At 39.6% G+C, this 12,243-nt stretch overlaps 1 protein-coding gene across 1 annotated transcript in view; it reads right to left on the bottom strand.

Annotated features, from left to right (window-relative positions):
- Window positions 1-12,243, bottom strand: part of UBAP2 (ubiquitin associated protein 2) — a 112,145-nt gene that overhangs the window by 71,072 nt on the left and 28,830 nt on the right. The window contains 2 exon segments of the mRNA XM_049625108.1: window positions 600-710; window positions 3,706-3,783. Of these exon segments, the coding sequence (XP_049481065.1) occupies window positions 600-710; window positions 3,706-3,768 (174 nt within the window). The 5' untranslated portion in view covers window positions 3,769-3,783.

The raw sequence follows: 12,243 nt of genomic DNA on the forward strand, positions 1-12,243 counted from the left end.
GAGCTAACAACTGCCTACTGTGGCTTTAGTTATATCCTTCCTAATATAAAAGGGATGAGCGTTAGTGTGCTTACACATCCTCAAACTTTACTAAACAACAACAACAAAAAAAAAACACAACAAAAAAAAACACACTTTGTTTTTTCCTTATTTTATCTATCTCTCAAAATTTGTCTGTAGAATATTCACACATAAGCAAATAGATATACCAGCAAATCCTGGTTTTCTGTTAGTCTAGAGATATAAGAAGTAGTAAGAGGTGACGACTGAGATGAAGAAACATGAGCAGTGAAGCCAAGAGAAGTTTTTCAGGTGGTGAAAATGTCCACAGGCCCAGAGAATTTGGAAACTGTGTAAGGCTGGAGTAGGTGACCAAGTTCTCTTTCGAGTCTTCAGATTCTACAACTTCATGAAGAAACCATATATAACAAAAACAGTCATTTCAGGTTAGTGTTCTTTCTGGTCTTAAAACAAATATGGAATGGAACCCATAACCCTCTCCACCCCCACCCCCAAAAAGGTGAAGTTCAAAATGCAATATGGAATTAGAGACAAATCTTGGCACTGCAAAACAATTAATAATAATTGGTAATACTTACCGTGTCTGAATTCCCTTCCAGCAATATATTGATAGCTTTGTTCACATCTCCATTACAGTCATGTAGAGCCACTATGCACTCATCCTGATTTTTCCCCGTCACTTCCATAAGCTATCAAAATTATGAGGAAATAGTTAAAGGGACCCCAAAATGGCACTTAATATTAATTTTAAGATTCTTCTAGGGGCACTTGGGTGGCTTAGTCAGTTAAGTGTCTTGGTTTCAGGTCAGTTCGTAATCTCATGGTTCATGGGTTCAAGACCCTTGTCAGGCTCTGTGCTGACAGGGTGGACCCTGCTTGGTAATCTCTCACCCTCTCTTTCGGCCCCTTCACTGTGTGCGCGTGAGCTCTCTCTATTATAAACAAATAAACATTAAAAAAAAAGATTCTGGGGAGCCTAGGTGGCTCAGTCAGTTAAGCATCCTACTTCAGTTCACGTCATGATCTGACAATTGAGTTCGAGCCCCAAGTCAGGCTCTGTGCTGAAAGCTCAGAGCCTAGAGCCTACTTCAGATTCTGTTTCTCCCTCTCTCTGCCCCTCCCCTGCTCACACTCTGTCTCTCCTCTCTCAAAAATAAACATTAAAAAAAAGTTTTAAATAAAATAAATTTTAAAAAGATTCTTCTATATAAAAATAAAAACTACACAGTCCATCCACATGAAGATGCCCTCCTTCCAAACTCTGAGCTTATAATGCAAGGATAGGTTTACCTGCTTTTTGTAGCCATTCATTGTCTTTTTATAAATACAGAAAAGCCAAACTACTAATTAACCCTCCTTCAAACTGACCAAGTATCAGATTATTAATCAGCAGCGCACACATACATATATACCAACATTCTCAGCATATTCAGAGTCAGCTGACTACTTAGTTCAATGGCCTGGGATTTGCAAAATTCTGAACCAAACAGTAAGTGGACTATACATTTCCCAAAGACCAGCTGTATGTGGCTACATTAACAGAACACCCAGTCCAACTATTTTATACACAGAAAACATTCCCTATGTGGTCTATCACCCCTTGGATTAGAACACTCCACATACATACTAAGTTGCAACACCTAAAGTTCTCACAAATGAAATTCTATAGCTATGACCAACTCACTTCTAGACACAGTACTTTCACAAGCAGCTTCAACAGGGCACTATGTTTGAAGTAATCAAAGAAATCCCCTGATACATTCTCTGTAACAAGGCAGATTAAGCTAGTTAACATTTTCATCACAAGTATAATCACAGATTAGGCACAAGACAGGTTTCTTAATTACAACTGAAATATATGATTTACATATCTGTTGTGTTTTACATATAACTGTTTTAGTGTGTACTACCTGTTCAAAATGGTATGACCCCAACATCTGAAGTGCTTTCTCTAGGGTCAAAAAACTAATTGATAGCAAAGCCTACCTGGAATCTAGGTATCTTGATCTCATAAATACAGCTCTTTGCACTATACCCTCTCTCTCTGATTTCCTCTCTGCTTTACACAGCTAAAGTTCTGCACACTTTACAGCTTTCCAGTGCTTTGGTCTTTGGATATCTACTAGTGTCAGTTTTAATCAATGATCTGTTTTGTTGTTTTTAATGTTTACTTATTTCTGAGAAATAGAGAAAGAAAGCATGCACATGGGAAGGGAAGAGCAGAGAGAGAGATGGGGACACAGGATCTGAAGTGGGCTCTGTGCTGACAGCAGAGATCCAGATGCGGGACTCGAACCCATGAACTGTGAGATCATGACCTGAGCCATAGTTGGATACTTAACCAACTAAGACACCGAGGCACCCCATCAGTGATCTGTATTAACACGATACCTGCAATATGCCTGTGTTAAGATGAATATTAAGTATCAAAATTACCCCCAGTGATTGAATTAGTAACAGACTGAAATTTAAACTTCTAACTCTGAACTCCTGGACCAGTGCTCTTTTTTTATGTATCTACTATGCTATTCATATAAAATGCAATATAATATGGAGCAGTACGTCTCAAACTGTACATAAATCTCCTTCCAGAAAAAGAGTTCTATAATTTTTAATAAATTTTTTATGGCCTTCTAAAAATATTACCAATAGTCTAACAACAGCAACTATAAGTAAAAGCAAAGAGTTTACATAGTAAAGGGCAAAATAGTTTGTTAGGCAGGAAGGTAGGCATGAGTGACCTTAGATGTCCAGATGGAGAACTCTAACTGAGAAGAGTCAGGGGACCACCCCATTCCACCTATCTAGCAGTGGGTTTGTGGTTAAACATCCCAGCAGAGGAAGATTCAAGTCTGTTGTGCTTGTTGCACTTGTGCAGAAAGCAGATGTTTGTCCTTATTTGACCTATGTCTCTAGAATACAAATAATGTCATGGTTTCCTACAGGTGCAGACTTCAAATACATCTTGGGAAAGGACCTGCATAGTTGGATAATTATTATATAATCCAGGTCTGTCACTCAAATGTTGCAACCTTAGGATTTGCCAAAAAGAAAAAAATTGATGTTAAGTCCACAGCCCGAGTTTCCAAGGCCAATGTCTCTCTTGACTGGTCTGTTCCTCCATTGGAGTATACTTTACTAAAATTTTGTTTTGGTTTTTTTGTTTTCTTTGCTCTTCTGTAATTCTTTACCACGGCTGCAAAAAGAACTGAGACTTCTTTCTTTTTCCATCTAACTTTCAGTAACAAGTTCACTATGGGACATTCACTCCAAGAAAACAATTACTGGGAGACCTCTACCAAGGGATGGAACAAGAGAAGTGTTACAGCTTGATTCTAGAATCTTGAAAGAAAAAGAAGTCTTAACAGGAAAGAAGATTTTGAGATTAAGATTTTATTACCAAAATGGCCTCTCAAAGTTCTAAGTGAAAACATCACCCTAAAATTTAATGTTATATTTTCCAGCCTATGTTTGGAAGCACAACCATGTTGAAAGAGGCAATTCAGTTCTTCTTAACATTAAACAAAATTTTCTGAAAACCTGCCAAATACTAAATGTACCTTCTATTCACAGGTATAGACAATGTCAATGTGCCTTTTCACAAATGTCTACCTCATCGTTGACAACACTAGTAACTATGAAAACTCTACTGCCAAAATAACAGTATAATTTGCCAAAACATACCTGTTTAACTTTCGCTTCAAACTCTGAATCATTTTTATCGAAGATCACTTGAGCGAGACGCATCTGTTCAGCTGTTGCCTGAAAAGCACACACACAACTTTTAAAGAGTTGAGCACACAAAATAGAAGTTAGATGCCAAAATATGCTGCAAAAAGAAAAAAGCTCTCAAGCAGTACAGCACTATGTAACAGAAATACTGATTAACTAAAAAAAAAACAAAAAAAAACAAAAGACTCTGAATTTAGAGCTCTAAAATGTATACAATCTGTTTCCATAAGCCAAATTAGCATCAAATTAAATGGCATAAAGGTCCCATTCCTTTGGCCAAATGACAAAGTTATTATTCATCTCAACTGGCCATGTGACTCATTTAAATTTTCTTTCCCTTGAGGAAAGGGAGTGACAAGTACTAGAGAAAACTGGAAGAACAAGAAGCCATGGCAACTGCTAGACACAGGCTTAGAACCAGCCTGGCTGTCAAAAAAGAAAAAGAAACTCTGCTGTCAATTCTTAAAAGGTATCTTGGTCAGTACTGAAGAGAAGGGCTATATTTATCTAAATAAAAATTATGTGCAAGGGGGACGGGGGAAATGCCTGTGTGGCTCAGTCAGTTAAGTATCTGACTCTTCTTGATTATATCTCAGATCTTGATCTCAGGGTCATGAGTTCAAGACCCATGTTGGGCTCCATGCTGGGTGGGAAGCCTACGTGGCGGGGGGCGGGGGAAGAATGGCGCCTGAGTGGCTCAGTTGGTTGAGCATCTGACTCTTGATTTCAGCTCAGGTCATGATCTCCCAGCTCATGGGATCAAGCCTTGTGTCAGGCTCTGTACTGGGAGTTTGAAGCCTGCTTGGGATTCTCTTTCCCTCCCTCTCTGCTCCTACCCCACTCTCACTCTCTCTAAATAATAAATACAGAGAAAAGAGAAAAAGAAAAATAGAATAAGGAGCAAAACCGATGAAAACACACACACAAAAAAACCTAGAGAACAAAGCACAATTACTATCTTCTGTTTCAAAACTAAAAGGCACAGAGCACAAAGAAAATGATAACAATACATAAAACAACATCTAAGTTTTTCTAACTCAGAAATAAAAATGAAGACTATACACAAAGAAGAAACATAATAATAAACGTTTAACAGTTAATGTTTCAAGAGAACTAGAAGGTGAAAGGGGAAAATATTTTAAGTAAAAATTTAGGGGTGCCTGGGTGGCTCAGTCAGTTAAGCATATAACTCTTGATTTCTGTTCAGGTCATGATCTCACAGTTTGAGTTCAAGTCCCACATGGGGCTTGGCACTGGCAGTGAGGAGCCTGCTTGGGATTCTCCCTCTTTCCATGCCGTCCCCTGGCTCACTCACCCTCTCAAAATAAATAAACTTCAAAAAAAAAAAAAACAAAACAAAAACCAACTCATTTTATACTCAAGTGTGAAGGGCATAAATTGTTACCAGCACCTAATCACAAGGGAATATTATTCCCATGAGCCTTTCCTCAGGAATCAACAACAGTATTGTCCTTAGACAACCAAAATGACTATAGACATTGAATAAGTATTTTTTTAATTGTTCTTAATGTTTATTCATTTTTGAGAGATGGGGGGGGTTGGGGGGGTGAGGTGGGGCAGAGAGAGGGAGTCACAGAATCTGAACCAGGCTCCAGGCTCTGAGATATAAGCACAGAGCCTGTTGTGGGATTCAAACTCATGAACTGCAAAATCATGACCTGAGCTGAAGTCAGATGCTTAACCAACTGAGCCACCCAGGTGCTCCTGACTAAGTATTAATGGTGACTGCCGAGCATATACTCACTGTAAAAAAAAAAAAAAAGAAAGGAAGGGGGGAGGAGGGCAAATGATATCTCAAAGGGAGAAAATATGCTATACAACAGGTAATGAACAGAGTATATAGATACAGTATAACTAAAAAGAAGAAGACTGGGGAATCTCTGCAACTTCCAGATGTGGCTTGTCAGCTGATTTAGGTCAAGGGTCCCAAAGGCTGTACCCTGAAGCAATGGATGCACCAACCTATCTTTCAGGCTGGCACTGGCTGCCACATTATCATATTTACACTTGAGGGCCACCTCTATCAAGTAAAATATGATTGTAGGGATATTGGGGTGGCCTTGTATTAGGCCTGTCGTATGGAAAAAACATGTAGTAACTGTCACATAGAACAAAGAGGCTAAGTCCTGTCACCTTTATGATAGGGACTGCCTGTATTAACCTGTACTAAATGTTGTTGTTGGGAGACAGAACTTGGCTTTGTTTTGGGAGCCTCCCATCTCCTTCAGATACCCTGCCAACATCCTATATTTTCAACCCAACATGGGGCTTGATCCCACAACTCTAGGATCATGACATGAGCCAAAAATCAAGTGTCGGATGCTCTACAAACTGAGCCACTCAGGCACCCCAATTTCTTGATTCTTATTAAGCAGTCCTGTGATTATTTTTTGTTTTGTTTTAAGGTTTTTAAAAAAAATACACTGGGTTGAGGAGTCAACTTCGGCTCAAGTCATGATCTCAAGATTTGAGTTCAAGCTCCACATTGGGCTCGCTGCTGTCCATGCAGAGCCCGCTTCTGTCTTCTATCTTCTGTCCGTCTCTCTCTCTGCCCCTCCCCATCTCATGAGCTCTCTCTCAAAAATAAATATACATTAAAAAAGAAAATACACAATAAAAGTATTCAGATACCACAATCTTCAACTTACTCTGAAAAGGTTCAGGGGAAACGCTATGTGTAGTTTCTCCTTTGTAAGAAGGAGAAAAAGATAAAGTAAACATGGTAAAAATGTTAGCATCTAGGAGATGTGGATGCAGGATATTCAGGAATTAGGTGTACTACCCTTGCAACTTTTCTCTAACTCTCAAAGCATGTTTTTTGTTTTGTTCGTTTGTTTTTTAAAGTGAGATTCAAAGAGACTGAAGTAATTCATCTAACTGGTAAAGTGGCAGGCCCACTCATGGTCTTCTCTCTTATCTCCCTCTAGTTTGATAGGTTATCTCAGAACACCTCTACCTTTGGACATTTAGAATTGAGTAATAAACATCTTACAGAATAAAGTTTTCCCCCCACCCTAGGTTGCTTCCCTAGGAAATACGTCCTAGAATGGGAGAATGGGATTAATGGATAAATGAACATGAACACTATTTTATTCACACTGCTTTGCGAAATTCTCAACACACATTTTTATTTTTTATTTTTCTCACCCATCCCAACCCTCATCACAAGTTTTTATAAAAGAAAATTAGGAATTTTTTTTTTAATTTTTTTTTTAACGTTTATTTATTTTTGAGACAGAGAGAGACAGAGCATGAACAGGGGAGGGGCAGAGAGAGAGGGAGACACAGAATCGGAAGCAGGCTCCAGGCTCTGAGCCATCAGCCCAGAGCCCGACGCGGGGCTCGAACTCACGGACCGTGAGATCATGACCTGAGCTGAAGTCGGACGCTTAACCGACTGAGCCACCCAGGCGCCCCAGAAAATTAGGAATTTAAGGGCCTAAGAATCTTTCCTACAGCTCAGTATGCAGTTTTTTCATCGCATTGCATAAAATGAGCCATCCCCAAAAGGCCCATGGAGAAACTAATGACAACTCTTGAGAGGAAGAGAGTCCCCTCCCCTAGTCTGGAGACTGATTCACTGGATATCAGCCCAAGAAGGTTACTTGGGTCTAAGATGAAAACAATTTATAATCCTGACATTTCATGTGGCCCTCCTTTAAAAGATTACACTTTTATCAAGTTTTTCTTCTTTTTAATTTAAGAGAGAGAAAGAGAGAGAAAGAGCACAAGCGAAGAAAAGGGCAGAGGGAAACAGAATCTCAAGCAGGCTCCATGCTCAGCAAGAAGCCTGAGGCAGGGCTCAATACCACGTTCCTAAAATCACGACCTGAGCAAAAGTCAAGAGTCAGACACTCAACCAACTGAGCCATCCAGGCATCCCTTAAGATTTTATTTTTGGAGCACCTGAGTGGCTCTGTCAGTTAAGCACCCAACTCTTGATTTCAGCTCAGGTTATGATCTCACAGTTCATAGATTCAAGCCCTGCATCGGGCCCTGCATTGACAGTGTGGAACCTGCTTGGGATTCTCTCTCTCTCTCTCTCTCTCTCTCTCTCTCTCTCTCTCTGCCCCTCCCCTGCTGGCATGCTCACACTCTTGCTCTCTCTCCCTTAAAAATACACATAAAAAATTTAATTGTTTATTTTTGAGAGAGAGAGAGAGAGAGAGAGAGAGAGAGAGAGAGAAACACAAGATCTGAAGTAGGCTCTTTACTGACAGACAGCAGAAACCCTGATGCGTGGCTCAAACTCACAAACCACAAGATCATGACCTGAGTCAAAGTCGGATGCTTAAATGACTGAGCCACCCAGGTGTCCCAAAAGATTTTATTTTTAAATAATCTCTATACCCAATGTGGGGCTCAAACTTACATCCCCAAGATCAAGAGTCACATGCTCCATCGACTAAGCCAGCCAGGCATCCCTAAAAGATAACACTTTTAATCTTGACTGGTTCAATAAACAAAAACAAAAAAATATTGTTTTCATCTATTTTTTTTTTATTATTAGCAGGGTTGCACCTATGCTTACCTATAACTTGTATTCCTTCTTTGATAAGAGGCTGTTGATAAAATATTTTCTTAAGCATTCACCTATAAAGGGAGGGCCTATTCCAAAAAGTCCAAATTTTTCCAAAAATAGGTAGTCTTTCTTGATTATTTGTAAGTATCAGGGTAAATATATTTAGGAGTAAGCACTGTATAGATGTAGGTCTGTTGACAGAAGCAAAATACAAGGCTAAAGTTATACTGAAAAATGTAAAACAACAATTAAGTAGAGTCTACACTCCGTGTCTCTCTTTTTTATATTTTTTAATGTTTATTAATTTTTTCAGCTTTGCAAGACATAGGGTTTTTTTTTTTAATATGAAATTTATTGTCAAATTGATTTCCATACAACACCCAGGGCTCAATGTTTATTTATTTTTGAGAGAGAGGCAATGAGAGTATGAGCTGGAGGGGGGGTTGGGGTGGGGGTGGGCAGGGAGAGAGGGAGACACAGAAACTGAAGCAGGCTCCAGGCTCTGAGCTGTCAACACAGAGCCCGACACGGGGTTCAAACTCACGAACCATAAGAGAAATCATAACCTGAGCCAAAGTCAGACACTTAACTGACTGAGCCACCCAGGCGCCCCTACTTTCTATGTCTCTTAATATCAATAGGGCACTTGGGTATGAATGACTATTAAAAAAGTACCTGTAATTAGCTATCAAAGTATAGTCAAGTATCAATCTGAAATTTATGATGGGTCTCTAGAAAAAGGTTTGCAAAACTAGTCAATAACATGTATAAAATGCTCTATTTTGTACCAGGTACTGTAGTTAGCATTTTATTTAAATTGTCTCACTTCATTTAAAATAATATAGGGCACAGGCTCTGTGCTGACAACTCAGAGCCTGGAGCCTGCTTCAGATCCTTTGTCTCCCTCTCTCTGCTCCTCCCTTGCTTGCTCTCTCTCAAAAATAAACATTAAAAAAAAAGTTTTTTTAAAGGTTGGGGGCACCTGGGTGGCTCAGTGGGTTGAGTGCTGACTTCAGCTCAGATCATGAGTTCATGGTTTATGGGTTCGGGTCCCATGTCTGGCTCTGTGCTGACAGCCTGGAGCCTGCTTCAGATCCTGTGTCTCCCTCTCTCTCTGCTCCTCCCCTGCTTGCGTGCTCTCTCCCACTCTCAAAAATAAACACTTAAAAAAAAATTTTTTTAAATAATAATATAGGGGCGTCTGGATGGCTCGGTCAGGGTAAGTGTCTGACTTTGGCTCAGGTCATGATCTCATGGTTCATGAGTTTGAGCCCCGCGTCAGGCTCTCTGCTGACAGCTCAGAGCCTGAGCCTGCTTTGGATTCTGTGTCTCCCTCTCTCTCTGCCCCTCTCCCACTCGCAGTCTGTCTCTCTCTCTCTCTCAAAAATAAAATAAACATTCAAAAAATTTTAATAATATAAATAAATCTAAGGTAAAACTATTTATTTCTATTAAATAGAAATTAAATATTTTATATATATGGGCCTTATTAACTAAAAGCCATATAATATTAAAGGACTCTTTCCAGCCAACAATGCTTGAAAGTAAAGGCAGCTTTTTATAAGTGTCTTATAATTCATTTATTTCTCTACTTCAGAGTATTACTTCTCCATATATTCTGGATTCTCCAAATATATTCCAAGCACATACCTAGATTAATAATAAAGAAAAGGAGGAGCACCTGGCTAATTCAATCAGTAGAGTATGCGACTCCTGATCTTAGGGTTTTAAGTTCGAGCCCCATGTTGGGTGTAGAGATTACTTAAAAATAAAATCTTACCAAGAAAAAAAAGAAAAGAAAAAGAAGAAAAAGGAGATAGCTAGATGCTAACAGTAGCAGAAAAATGTTCAGAATCAAGTAGTTGACAGTGTCTATGAATCACTGCTTCTCTTTCCCATTATGTAAAATCTACTTTATAAAAACAAGATTCAAAATCCTAAGGTTTCCTACAAAAGACATATGTGCTTCCTACTTAACATAACTCTAAACAAAGCAAACAAGAGTTTCACAGAAACTTACCTGTACTACTTGTTTCTGTAGTTGTGATGCCTGTGTTCCTGAAATCTGTGTTTTTTCCCGAGAACCTCGGGAACGGTCACTGCTCACCGAAGTCATCATATACAGTATATACAAAATAACGTATGTACAAAATAGAAAATCTGCAAGAAAGCAGGCATGGTAAGCAGGCATGGTAAGCAGGCATTCCAAATTACAGTATGAGGCAAGAAAAAAATCCAGGGATAAGGAGGAAACATGAGACAAAACATAAAAGTTCTCTAAAACACAAATTCTCAAGAAATAATCCATTAAGGTTTTACATTTTCCTAGCAACAAGTGGACCAATTTTACTAACTAATGCAATCTCAAAGTTTAGGGAAAAATAAATTTAAAAAATGGGGCGCCTGGGTGGCTTAGTTGGTTAAGTGTCCGAGTTCAGCTCAGGTCATGATCCCACGGTTCTTGAGTTCAAGCCCCATGTAGAGCTCTGTGCTGATAGCTGGGAGCCTGGAGCCTACTTCGGATTCTGTTTCCTTCTGTCTGTCCCTCCCCTGCTCATGCTCTGTCTCTGTCTCTCAAAAATGAATAAACATTAAAAAAAAATTTTTTTAACGAAAATCTATAGTTTAAAATTATAGCAATTCTAAACAAAAATCTCAGGAGCTCCTGGGATGCTTAGTCAGTAGAGCTGACTATTTAGTTCACTTGGACAAGAGGGATCCCTCTCTGAAGGCCAGCAGAATGAAGGAGAGGTACTACAACAGCTAAATTTTTATGATTAGGACACAGTCAACAGTTTGTTGTATCAGTCTTTACTTTTTTTAGTAAAATAGGCAAAAAACATCTGCAGAGAATGGGATGGGTGAGGAATGTTAAGAAAATGGATTCTCTCAGAATAAACTTAAAAAGGGGGGAGAAGGGCTGGGGGCCTACATGGCTCTTGATTTTGGCTCAGGTCATGATCTCATGGTTCATGAGATCGAGCCCACTGGGCTCAGTGCTGACAGTGAGAAGCTTCCTTGGGATTCTCTTTCTTCCTCTCTGTCTGCCCCTCCCTGACTTGTGCTCACTCTCTCAAAAATAAATAAATAAAACACTTAAAAAAAAAAAAGGGGGGGGTCAGGGAGCACCTGGGTGGCTTAGTCGGTTAAGCGTCCGACTTCGGCTCAGGTCATGAGCTCACGGTCAGTGGATTAGAGCCCTGTGTTGGGCTCTGTGCTGACACTTCAGAGCCTGTAGCCTGCTTCAGATTCTGTCTCCCCTGCCCCTTCCCCACTTGCATGCTGTCTCTCTTTCAAATATAAATAAAACATTAAAAAAAAACTTGTTTTTTAAGCGGGGGGGGGGGGGGGGGGGGGGGGGGGTCTCCTGGGTGGCTCAGTCAGTTAGGCGTCCAGCTCTTGATTTCAGCTCAGGTCATGATCTCATGGTTTGTGGGATCAAGCCTTGTGTCCAGCTCTGCACTGACAGCGAGAAGCCTGCTTGGGATTCTCTCTCTCCCTTTCTGTCCTTCCCTCACTCAAGCTCTCTCTCAAAATACATTAACTGATTAAGAAAGAAAGAAAGGAAGAAAGAAAGAAAGAAAGAAAGAAAATGGCAAAAGCTTGTAATAGCTACTAAGGGAAATACAAGGGGAAGTTGATAGAAAACAAGTAAAAAGAATTGAAGAGCGACACTGAAGATCCCAAATGAAAGCAGAAATCCTAAATATATAGGTGGCACTAATCCACATATTACCATGAAAGCAAAGCTAATGTCAGAAATTGAGAATTGCAACTGAATAATCAAGGGAGATGTGGGTTAAGATGAATAAACCCCTTGTTGAATTATCTCACAAAATAAAAGAATTTTAAACCAGAAAGAGTCCATTTATTCAAGGCACAGATGACATCACCAGGTGAAGAGCTGCTCTTATCTACCTCTAACACTGGGGCCTTTCCCATAATAC

Source organism: Panthera uncia, chromosome D4 (genome assembly GCF_023721935.1).
Source record: "Panthera uncia isolate 11264 chromosome D4, Puncia_PCG_1.0, whole genome shotgun sequence".
Taxonomy (NCBI): Eukaryota; Metazoa; Chordata; class Mammalia; order Carnivora; family Felidae; genus Panthera; species Panthera uncia.